Below are 12,893 nucleotides of genomic sequence, written 5' to 3'. Positions count from 1 at the left end.
AAAAGGGCCTCGTCAAAGGTGCTTGGGCCTCGCCAAGATAATAAAAAAAAAGCCCTTTAAATTAAAAGTGTTAATCACTTGATCTCGCACTAATCTTCTTCTTGTATGGGGCTCTCCACTTTACTAATTTTCTTTCTGTCAAATTGGCAGTAATTAACTACTTCAGATTATATATGTATTATTAAATACCTGAGTTTTAGCAGTTGCATATGGTTAGCTCATGAGAGTACTGTGAACACATATATAATAAATATTCAGTTTCTTTTTGCAGCTATAGGTCAATGTGACTGACATGTATATATTGGTGGTAGGGCCCAGATGTCTGGGGGACAAAGTTGCTTGCTCATCTCTTGCATTGCACAGGAGCCTACCATGGCTATGGATCAACCTAAGCTTGTCGTTACGAATTGGCAACCATTGAAGTTGGTCGGATGCTATCTTTACTAGCCCATATAGTCAACATATGATCATCAGAAGCAACCGTAATAATATATATATGAATCGATCATTGGGACAGGGACACCTTGATCCATACCATCCATCGATTCGATCATATCTCTCTCAAGATCATGAGATGATTGAAATTAACATCATCTTGATTTCTCAGGTGATGTTTGGATACAGGGACTAAATATCACATCGGATGTTTGACACTAATTAGAAGTATTAAATATAGACTACTAATAAAACTAATTGCATAAATTTGCGAGATATTTTTTTAAGCCTAATTAATTTATAACTAGCACATGTTGCTAATTATGGATTATTTAGGCTAAATAGATTTGTCTCTTGAATTAGTCTAGAGTTATGGAATAGGTTTTTTTCGCGAACGCGTTATAGAATAGGTTTTGACATTAGTCTATATTTAATACTTCTAATTAGTGTCAAACATCCAATCTGGCAGGATCCAAACAGCCCCTTAGTGTGTCTGACAAAACTGAACACACTACTGTCCGGTTGATCAACCACGCAAAATCTTCAGACTGTTAATAATTTCTTCGTGAAAAAAAAAGAGGAGAGGAGAAGTTGGATTATTGTTCAGAGAAGACGACGAGATAGATGACATGCATCATCTATCACCAAATTTCAGTAAGACGTGTGCATGCATCTTCCTTGCAGATTAAGCACTGTATTAGCTGGGATATATAATTATAATTAGAATTCGTCGCTATCATGATTCATGCACAAGATTTTGTGTGGTGAATGAAATCTTACAACAGTAATTAGAGTCTAGAAGCTAGGTAGGTAGGTATAGGTTAATTAGGGACGAATAGATGGTTGGATTTGGAAGGTTTAGTGTCTCTTACTAATAATTTATAATTATCTTTTGATGGTTCTTTCAAAGCCTAGCTAGATACCATTACCTACATATCATTGCACTACTAATGCACGCTCAATGCTCTTCGAATAGATGCGACAATTCGTTTACTGTGTTAAGCCTCTACACATGATCCATTCATGTAATTTAGGAGTAATAATTAATCTGTTTGCATTGTGCGTAGGATACGGTCTATAAGGGATAAAATCCAGTCTAATTAATCATACTCGGTATGAACATTTGAAGAATTAATGGCAGTGTCGCGTAGTACATAATTAGTAAGAGCAATATTAATTACAGAACTTCTCACAAATGCAAACAGCTAGCAAAGCAAGAGGCCGTAATTTGCGCTAAAAAGAGAAAGGGACAAGCTAGCCGACAAAACGAAAGAAGCATCAAGGAATATTAAATCAATCAAGCAATTAATTAATCAAGTAATTACACGCATAATATACACTGACATTATGATCACACTGTCGATGCAATGCCATGATTTTGTCAGCATTTAGATCACTCCCGATCCTTCGTGCACTTCGCGTGATATATCAGTAATTAGCAAGGAGAGAGATAGATATGATCGATGTGATGCTTAATTAAGCCAATTTTGCTAATTAGTTGAATACCTTTGCCTTCACGGTTACGAGTACTAACTAACTTCAAATTTACGATCAAAATCAATGGATCGATCACGCATGGAAGACGGGATATGTTTCGTATATGTGCAGTACTGTCCGGATTCTAACTCTGAATTGGATCTTGTGTTGTGATCTGGCAACATTCACGTACACTGTCAGATGGAGGAGGAGGAGGACCATGCATAGCACAAATGTACCAAACCTAGCTAATTAACCTGCTAGCTAGCTAGGTCATGCATGCGGCTTTGCAGAGACTATTGCAGAGATGAACGATGGACGATGGATCGGTCGATCTCGATCGATCGATCGAGTTCGTCAATTATGAAAGATATGAAGTACAGTACACTAATAATTCGAGCTGAATATAAGAAGGACATATAGGTAGATCGATCAGAAATCAGAGTTGTAGTATGCAGCAGACTGACTCGCCGCATATGCCTCGCTCTGCTAGTGCTTAGGTGTGGCAGCTGTAGTAGTATGCAAGTGCAGCAGCAGCTATAGCAGCTTGCAGCCACTGATGAACAGCTAGCTGAAGAACCTGCATATATGCGACATGCATGTACACATCTCTTGGAAGCTCCCGTGTGTCTGCATCTACTTGAGCCCCGTGCATGCATGCCCATTGCCACCAATCGATCCATCCATCCATTCACCTCAAGCATCTTCCCTCAGTAATTAATTAATCACGCTAACTGCTTCATGCCACTATAATTACTGGAAATAACACAACACTACATGCTTGATTAACAGTGTCAAACTTTTGACCTGTTGCTATAGCTTACTCTTCTTGCACAGTACTTTGCCCTGAGTCTGATGAGGAGTATAGCATTTAGCAACAAAGAAAGACAGACAGATAGAAATGAAAAAAATAATAATAACACTATGGTCCTATATATAAATAAAATTACTACTACTAATTAAAAACTTTGAGTTGGCAAGTCACTGTGCTGCCTCCCATCAGCAAGCACTAGAAAACACAAAGTACGAACTCTCCAGCCTCCTCTCATCTCGGTTCTGATGATCTCACACTGCCCAAGGCCAGCTCTTTGCGTCCACTAGCTTTATTTTTTCCCCTTCTCATTTGCCTAATCAAATATACTTATTAATTAACAACTAATTAACATGGGGATATATTAGTAACAGTGCAAGTTTCATAAGCTAGTAGTATATCCTGTTGGTTGTGGATTTGGCATCAAGCGATCCAGTTAACCATCTTGTCACCGGTGCTAATTAATTAACTAATTAATCTCACGCTAATCGCCAGAGCCTACACGTAGCTAGGGTTCGTAATTATATCGATGCGAACGGCGCGAGCACATGCTAATTACAGTGTCGCGCGCATACGTGACAAAGCTAATAAGGTTCAGCGAATTAACGCGCTTAGCTTACTTAATTCGCATGCACCTAGCATGTGCAGGGTGTACGCGGTTTCCCCTAATTACTTAATTAGCTATAGCTTGGAGTGCGCCTAATTAATTAACTAAAGCTAGCTTAGCTAGCTACTGTAGCTAGGAGCAATGTAGCTAAGCTGCTGTAGAGTGCAGTGTGTAGTACTCTAGCTACCAGCTCTACTGATGATGAGTCGACGCCCTAATCTTCTTTCTCAGGCTAGTTAAATACTCCTTTTTAGCTAATTAAGTTAAGCGCACCAAAAAGCATTTATGCATTGCATTGCAACGCAGCACAAAAAAAAAACTACTATACTTCTCTAATTCATTTTTTTTCATATCACTTCAGTTAGCTCCACTTCTTTTGTGTGAAAAATTAAAACCTTTTGATTAGACTTTAGCTTCATAAGAGATGGAGCTAAAGCTAAAGCCCTGTCAAACAAGCCCACAAGTTCCAAACCGATCGATAGACATGCATGTATGCAGGGTAATTAAGATATATTATACTATATATATTCTTGTATGTATTACAATTCATAATTAATTATAAGTGTATATATAGCCCTACATTTTTACAAACTAATCACGCACTTAGATATGCATAACATGCAAGACAAAAGTGGTTGTTTTGAGAGGGAAGAAATAATTCAGAAACTACAGTATGAATTATGAATTGTCCTTTTTAATTACAGTAGCATTATAGCTTATAGGTCAACTCACATCGTAAAAATATACTAGTATATAGCAGTATAGCACTATAGCTTACTGTTCAGAGCATGTGTGTTATTATTCTCTGAAACTAGAATAATTACGTACGCATTTACGCATTCATGCACGGCATATGTATATCGGATTTAACAAAACGCTGTGGCCATTTAAGTCATCACTAACTCCATGCATATGATTAATTATACAACAATTAACTTATTGATGCAAAATATACTCAATTCGCAGATGATATATAATGCATGCATATGATGCTTTGAACAATTAGTCATTTAGTACCTAAGGAAGGATATACTATATGTGTATAACTGTATATAGAAATGTCCTTTGTAAGATACTACTTTACTATATTACTAGCTCATCATCATAAAGATAAAAACAAAAAGGACATAGTAAGATATGTACTAGCTAGTGTACTCTAGCTACATGCATATAAATATATCGTAGTATACTATATACATATGGGACATGAAGTAGACACCATTAATATTAATTAAGATTTGTGACCAATTAAACCTTGTGCTTGTTTAAATTTGTGGGATGCATGTGAGACGCCGCATCCCCTTCAGAAAGCCTTTTTCTCCCTCTTTGGGTTTTGGGACCATATGTACACTAGTTGTTTTTGCTCTTGTATCCCTGGCCTCCTTCTTATATATATATATTCTCTAACCCCACACTATTAGCTACACAATGCATGAATGATAAAACATCCATCTTAGGGTAAGAGGTCTTAACCTAAGCTTATATAGCTGAGCTCTCTCTTTTATCATGTGTATGCAAAGCTTGCAAGAGCAGACAGCTGACTAGGAGGGTCCCAAGCACATAAGCAGGCCCACAAGCTCAGTGTACAAGTCACTGAAAAATAAATGAATCTTTGCAATTAGGACCCTAGATGGAGGAGGAGAAGCCTATAGTTGTGGGTGTTAGGTGTGTGGATAGCTTGGCCCAATAAATTGTTATGTCTCTTTATTTAATTTTTTTTTGAAGAGCAATAAAACTTTCTTGTTAGGTCAGATTCCTTGTTTGTTGTAGTAGTAGTAGGATTCTGGTGATAGCAAAGGGAGAGCTAGCTAGCTTTTTCTTATGACAAGGTCAAAATTGAAATTTTCTTGTTAGAGGTCATGCATGGAGGGAAAGTGGTCCACAAAATCTAAGAAGGCCTAACTCATGTCTCTTTCCTCCTATGTTTGTGATGGATAGTGAACTGCATTCTAGGCTTATGTAATGTGGTTTATAGCCATCATGTTTGCCATAAAAACCAATATTATTAATGATATGGAGATGGTACATATGTTTATAGCTCACATATAACTTCTATTGTATAAAGAAATAGATCGATCTCATGCTTATCTAACATAACAAGGCTACATATAACTAATATTCTTTTAGACATCTTACATTAATTTGGCATTGTTTGGATTGGTAAAATGTTTGCCAATGCTATTATTACAAAACAAAATTAGTATATATATGGAATGTTTACTACTAGATTTGCCACATTGCACATGACGGGCTCCTTTGGAACGCAAGATTCTCAAACGCATATATAGGAAGGAAAAATGCTAGGCTGAAGGTACCCTAGCATCTCAAATCATATATGTACGTTGAAAAAACAAATAAAACTGACCATTTGGATGTAGCGCAACAAAAAATACAGAAATTAGGGGAGAGAGAAGGGGGGGTCAAAAGGTTGGAGCTCATGTTAGAATTCCTCCGAAATTTATATCTTTTGAGCCAACCGAAAAGAATTTCATAGGATATTTTGATAGCTATTCCATTGATCTAAATATAATGACCACATAGGAAAATTTTCGATGGGATTGAATTCCTCCAAGAACCCTTTGTTCCAAATTAAAGGAGCCCGATTCATGGTGTTAAACTTTACAATATATAGCTGGCTAGGATTGTGTCCCTTTTATCTTCTTAAGTATGAAACCAATGAGGTTCTTGAGAATTTGCTCGTAAAGGATCAGAACAGAGGGGATTCATATTCTCCATATGATTGGATTGTGCTGAGCGATAAGGATGGATAGATCAGTTGGAATCGATGATATAAAATATATATGCAGGGAGATCGCGACAGGTGGTCTCAAGGACAAGAAAGTGATATATACATACATGCTTGTAATGCATCATGCAATGGTTCAAGTCATGATATATTCATCGCAAAAAGGAAAATGGCCTTGTACTATAGCAGGAAGAACTAGCATTATAGACTCAAGAACATTCAGTACTGCCACATCATTCTCCAGTGTATAGTATTAGCTAGTTACTATTTTTGTTAGTCTGCTTGCTAGCTAAATATACCAGAAAAAGGTGGATCAATGCATCAGAGGTTGAATCGAGGCTTTGAACTATTATATATATGTATGATGTGAAATATCACTGGAAATCAAGAAAATTTCATGAATAGTACACAGAGATCACGCACTAGTTTTTTCTTCTTCTTTTAGAGAGAAGGGCTGAATAATGTTTAGCAAAGTATTAACAGCAAGTTTCATTCATATAAGTATTCTTTGCAGTATCATTTATCTGTTAATTCCCCCCCCCCATTATATTGCACACATTATAATTAAGTACTGAACATATATATGTGAGCAGCAAATTAAAAGGAAAAAAATCAAAGAGATGCCGTATTACACCATCATCAATCAAACTAAGCATGGAAGAAATCTAGCAAAAAAAAAATTTTGCAACACAGACATACTCTAGTACAATTAAGTAGTTGCATGCATTTTTCTACAATTTTTCATACATAACATGCATATATAACAAACCAATGAACATAATTGTGCGCAAATTAACTTTGTTGCTATATATATACATGATATTCGAAATAAGAACTGATCGTATAATTTTAAAATGGTATTATACAGCATTTGTGTGTTCTTTTTCAGAATAACTTGAGCTCTTATTGTATTAATTAATAGTATTAATTATACATGATTGGTCTCAAGATAGTTAGAACATAAGATATAAAGGATTGAATAGATGTATTGCGTACAGCGAAATGGCTGTAGAAAAATTATTTAACAATGCCATGGATTTTTAGTAGGGGATGCTACAGAATATATATAACATTATATATATCCTGAGAAGTATAAACCTAGCTTATCCATGAGCATGAATATACAAATCGAATGAATTGAACCATGACTAACAACAAGATCAATACATATATATGCATATAATTAAAATATTAGATGAAGTTATATCATATATATAGCTAGCTTAGAATTCATTAGTATACTAAAATGCTACGAATTGTACTATAATAGAACTCAAATCAGTGATCAGAAACAGACCCAGATCGAAGGTACGTGCATATATATATATGTTCTTCAGTTATATATATGCTACTCCATCTATTCCAAAATAACTTCATCTTTGATTATTTTGGGAAATGTGTTGCATTTCTTACAGTATTATATATATGCACATGCATGTAGTTTAGCGACGCACAATATACCTCTCTTTGATCGATATGTATAATTCTTTTTTTTTATCGATATATAGAGTTAATGTGTATCTTGCAACAGAGTTGTGACACTCCAAGCACATTTAATGAAGTTACGCAAATTAAATCTTAATCTGAACTCCTGAAAAGCCCCTCACAATGTAGAACATATCGTATATATATATACTAATTAATCATGTGGGCAATAGTATGAATAACTAGCAACACAATACCAAAGTGTTTCAGTGCAAATGCAAACAGATAATGATGGACAATTTGAAACGCAGAAATGCACTTGATGTGTATGTACATCGTTAATCCAAACATATGCTGGACAACTGTGAATTATGCACTGCATTACAATCTCCTAGCAAGCTAGCTAGTAGCTATATTGTGTACTTGAGCTACTACGACACCCCCATATGAAAAGTTCAGTGATGATTTTCTCCATAATAAAAAGAGAATAAGTGTTCAGATGGAGTAAAAGAAACAAAGTAGAGATGAGGCTACAGCTAGATGCAGCATATGGACAGTACTATACATCACTACTGTACCACTCTACACTCTACGTATAGGCCGGCCGGGAGTGAAGCAAATTTGCATAGTGGCTGTACTGAAGGACAAGAGATCATACCAGTAACTGTTCTTTTATCCTTTCATATATTTTTTATTAAATAAAAATTGTACTCTTGTAAGAAGACAGTGCTAGCTAGCCAGTAGATACGTACAGATCGAAGAACAGAGAGATGAGAATGAAGACGAAACATGCATACACCTAGCATTAATTAGCAGAGCTAGTATAGATTCAGTTCAGACAATGTAGAGAGAGACTAATGGTTGCTTAGGCTAACTAGGTAGATTAATTTGTTAGTAAAAACCAACCATACACATTGTTGACATTCCATCATTCCATGTGACTTGTATTGGTTGGTATAATGCATTATTTTACATTTGTTTTTTTTAATTTTTTTGAAGGATTGCAACATGGCTCTACGTCACTTCAACATAAGAATATTAAAAACAGTAGCCTAGGAAAAGAAGGAACAGTGGTGTGACAAGGTCACTATGTACCCTAGAGAGAGGAGAGAGAGAGAGACCAATAGCTAGGCCATGACCATGAGAGAGAGATGAAAGAGAGTCCAAAGATGATGCATAGCACAAGGCAGTAGCAGCATTGTCGAGTAGATTAGCCAAAGAGAAAAAAAAAACCTACATCAATCCCAGCAAAAAAAAAAAATGCATGGAATTTATGTACTTTCCCTTGATCTGGATCAGGAAGAAGAGAAAGAAGCTAAGGTAGGAGAAGCTGATTGCTCATCCATCCCAAGGCATGAGGCAGCAGCTGAACAGAATAGCTGCTTAAAAAGAAGCAAACTACTGGTAGAAGAAAAAGAAAGAAAAACAACCGCAGGTACTACCCGGTTAAAACATGCAACAAATCATATAAAAAAACACCATCAGGTGAAGGGCCAGCTTTACCCATGCCAAAGCCAGAGAGAAGCTTCTCCCATGCACACACACACAACACATACGTACACGTACTAGTACTAGCTAAGTTAAGCTAAGCTGGAGTACTTAATTAATTACTCAAGAAATTTTAAGCATGCAGTAGTAATTAATCAACTCATCACATGCCAAAATCAACTGGGGAAAAGAAGGGATTTTAATCAAGGGGGAAAAGCAAATTAATTAATTAGAACAAGTTCGATATCATCATTGAAGCTACACTTGGTTCTTTTTTTTTCCTCTCTCTCTCTCTCTTTGCATTGCATTAAATTAAGTCATTAATTAATAAACTCGAAATTAATAAGCTCATCGACGACAAGCAGTAGTACTAGCTAAGCTCTAGCTAATGACATGCTCTCGATCGACCGTGCATTAGTGTTCATCGGCTGAAATAACAAATAATCTCTTAATCTCATCATCATCATCTTCTTCTTCTTGTTCTTCTTGTTGTTCGATTGATCTTGTTTTGTTGAGACGATGATGCAAATGAAACTAGCAAATTGATGATGATTTGATCATGGAAGGAAGTAGATGATGATAGGTAGCTAGGTTGCTAGGTTCTAGGGTTATGAGGGAAGAACTGGGTGCCTGCAGCGAAGGCGCCGATGGGCGTCGGGTAGGGGTCCATGAGCACCGCCGCGGACGTCGCCGCCGTTGCCGCCCCGTGGCCGCCGCCGACGCCCTCGCTGCTTCCCGCCGGCGACGATTCCTCCCTCCCCTGACCCGTCAGCTGGTGGTACTCCGCCGACGACGGCGGCAGCTGCCCCGCCGCCTCGTCCGCCGGCCCGTGGTCCCGGAGGATCCCCTTGAACGTGTGCCCGCCGATGCTCACCGCCGTCTGGTACGCCAGCTCCGCGTCCGCCTCGTCTACCGCCCCGATCCGCACGCACCGGAACACCGCCTCCACGCTCAGCTCCGGCGGGAACCTCCCGTCTCCCTCGCCTGCACACAACCATGGCGGTGTCAGCGTCAGTGTCACCATTATTGACAGTGTGGGGGTGAGAATTGGTGGTGTACCTGAGGATGTGGTGGTGGCGACCATGGCGGTGTTGGCGGAGGGCAAGCGGCCGAGGGTGCGGACGAGCTCGCGGGGGCGTTTGCTGGCGGCGGCGGCGGCGGCAGCGGCGGCGCTGTTGTTGGCGGCGGCGCCGCGGAAGAGCGCGGCGAGCTGCTGCTGGCGCTCGCGGCGCTTGGCGGCGGGGACCCAGGTGCTCTTGACGTGGGTGGCGCAGCTGAAGCCGCGGCTCCGGCAGCAGGTGCGGCACCGGAGGTGGGAGCAATCCTTCTTGGCGTTGTTGCCGCAGTCCTGGCAGCTGGTGCCCGCCCTGCCGCCGCCGGCGCCGCCGCCGGGGCCGCCCATATGCCCGCCGCCGCCGCCGCCGTCATGCGACGAGAACCCCAGCACGACGCCGGTGGCCACGCCCGAGGAGAAGAACTGCGACGTGTGCGGCACGGCGGCGGCCGCGGCCGCCGCCTGCTGCTGCGGGTGCCATAGCTGGAACCCTATCCCCCCACCCCCGCCGCCGCTGCCCGCCGTGTCGGCGGCCGCGGCGGCCGCGCCGCGCGCGTACAGGAACAGACTGTCGGCCCCTATGGCGTGATCGCCGCCGCCGCCGCGTTCGCCTCCCCTCCCCCCGCCTCCGCCGCCGCCGACTCCTCCTCCTCCGCCGCCTCCTCCTCCTCCTCCCCTCAGAGAGAATCCCGCCATGCGCCGCCCATCAAGAAACCTCGAGTGCAACACCACCTTCTCCTCTTCTTCTCCGATAAAATCTCCCCTTTAATTATTATCCCCTACACACACAAAAAAAAAGGAGAAAAAAAATCAGATCTTGGCCACACAAGAAAAGGCATGGGATTGTAAGCTCTAGCTAGGTCAGAATCATAATCTTCTGCAAAGATGACACACACTTGCTACCAAACTAGAAGCCATAGATAGATCTGTAGTGAGATCATGCAAGCCATAGCCATGGAGGATGAAGAGAGAGCTAGTGAGTATGAGTGGCATGCAGTGCAGTACACTAGTATACAGTACACATCACTCCACTCTACTAGCACAAATACAGTTACTACTACCACCACCACTCACCTCTAGCTAGAATTCTCCACTTCTCTCTACAAAGATTTCCTCCTCTTCTTCTTCCTATCTTGAGAGCTTCTTGCTATTAGTTGGGGTCTAAGCAACAAGGGTTAGGAGGAAGAAGATGATGGGGGTGATTAGCTTAGGTAGCTTTTTGAGGTGGTGAGAAGGAGAGGTGGATGGGCTATATAAAGAAGAGGAGAGATGAGGAGTAGTGGGTGTAGCTGCAGCGGCAGGAGGGGAGGAATTCTAGGGCGCCGCCTGCAAACGCCGCCATGAGAGCGGCTAGCTCCGACCTTTAATTTTCTATTTATTGCTCATCTTCTCTCTCTTCTTCCTCTTCCTCCTCGCAGTTGCTGCTGCTGCTTCTGCTTCTTCTTCTCTCTCTCTCTCTCTCTCTCTCTATCTGACCTTATCTCTGTGCTGCTTGTTTCCTTGCTTCCTTCTCTGTCTAACCAACCGGATGAAAGAACAAAGATGCAAGAGAGAGAAAGTAAAAAAGGGAAGAAGAAAATGGGGGAGAGATTTTGCAATGGCTGTGGCTTTGCTTTTGCTCATCTTTGTGCCATGCCGTTTCCCGCGTAATTACCGGACCTGCCATTCGCTCTCCTGCCTGCCTTGCTTCTTGTCAAAAACAGTATGACTACTTGGCGACAAAGGACACGGCCAGGAATTTTTACTGACAGGAGAGAATACACACACACCTTTGCAGTCCTCTTCTCCTCGTCCTCGTCTTCGTCTTCGTCTCATCTCTGTACCCGGCCAGTCGCATGCGGCTGCTTTGGCTAATTACTCCATCCTCCATCCGTCTTTAAATAAAAAAGATAAATCTAAAATTAGATGTAATATATTATATTACAACAAAACTGAATAGATATATATCCAAATTCGTAATACTAATATGTGTCACATCTAATATTGTTTGGTTTTTATATGACAGAGGGAGTAGGTACTTTGATTTGGGTGTGTTTAGTTCAAGCCAAAATTGAAAATTTAGTTGAAATTGGAACAATGTGACGGAAAAGTTAAAAGTTTGTGTGTAGGAAAGTTTTGATGTGATGGAAAAGTTGGAAGTTCGAAGAAAAAATTTGTAACTAAACTCGGCCTTTGATGACTTTGATATGGTCTTACAAGTTGTTAATCTCTCTTCCTTGATTATTATCTCTAGCATGTAATAATAATGCTGATTGTGCAGAGAGTATACATGATGGGGATGTAAATTAATTAAACCACTGTGCATGTTTTCTTGTTTTGTTTGTTTGTTGGTTTCTTCGTCAATGTGTATATATATGTTCAGATCGTACTTAATTGTATGTTACCGTGCAAGGAAAAGTTATACTCTTACTGCCTACTGTTCCAAAAGTAATACTAACAAGTGCGATTTGGAAGCATTAATTGACAACGTTTAATTTGTTTTTATGATAAACATCAAAAGAGTACGTAGTACACATATACCAGCTATCGATCTTCTGCTACAATTCAGTATGGTCAATTCTCAAACGTATGGTACGTGGAGCCTACATGCAACAATATATTTGTGCGTACCTGCATGAAACTTAACTAGACGTATAACATTATTTATCGTGCATGTACAGATTAATAGTCATGCTGATTGAATGTGTAGGTCACGACCAACAGTTCAGTGGTACATGCATGATAGTACATGAAAAATGCTGATCGATGTTAAGGAAAATGTACGGTGCTACATACTTCTAATACAACCAGTAAATTTTGTACTTAATTATAGGCCTATAAAGATAAACTAGCATGTTAGTCCTACATATTG

At 40.0% G+C, this 12,893-nt stretch overlaps 1 protein-coding gene across 1 annotated transcript; it reads right to left on the bottom strand.

Annotated features, from left to right (window-relative positions):
* Positions 1-7,922: 7,922 nt before the first annotated feature.
* Positions 7,923-11,609, bottom strand: LOC127775579 (protein SHORT INTERNODES 1-like). Its single transcript, XM_052301838.1, has 3 exons — positions 11,117-11,609; positions 10,048-10,821; positions 7,923-9,972 (listed from the first exon to the last, which is right to left on the bottom strand). Exons 2-3 carry the CDS (start codon positions 10,736-10,738, stop codon positions 9,584-9,586), a joined length of 1,080 nt encoding a protein of 359 aa, XP_052157798.1. The 5' UTR covers positions 10,739-10,821; positions 11,117-11,609; the 3' UTR covers positions 7,923-9,583.
* Positions 11,610-12,893: the final 1,284 nt, after the last annotated feature.

This window comes from Oryza glaberrima, chromosome 6 (assembly GCF_000147395.1).
Source record: "Oryza glaberrima chromosome 6, OglaRS2, whole genome shotgun sequence".
NCBI lineage: Eukaryota > Viridiplantae > Streptophyta > Magnoliopsida > Poales > Poaceae > Oryza > Oryza glaberrima.
The sequence above is the reverse complement of the archived record's forward strand: the minus strand, read 5'-3'. Positions and strand labels throughout refer to the sequence as shown.

Coding starts and splice junctions, on each gene's coding strand:
- LOC127775579 (XM_052301838.1), bottom strand. CDS start 10,738: ATGGCGGGATTCTCTCTGAGGGGAGGAGGAGGAGGAGGCGGCGGAGGA. Junction 9,973..10,047: donor CGCCACCACCACATCCTCAG/GTACACCACCAA, acceptor GGTTGTGTGCAG/GCGAGGGAGACGGGAGGTTC.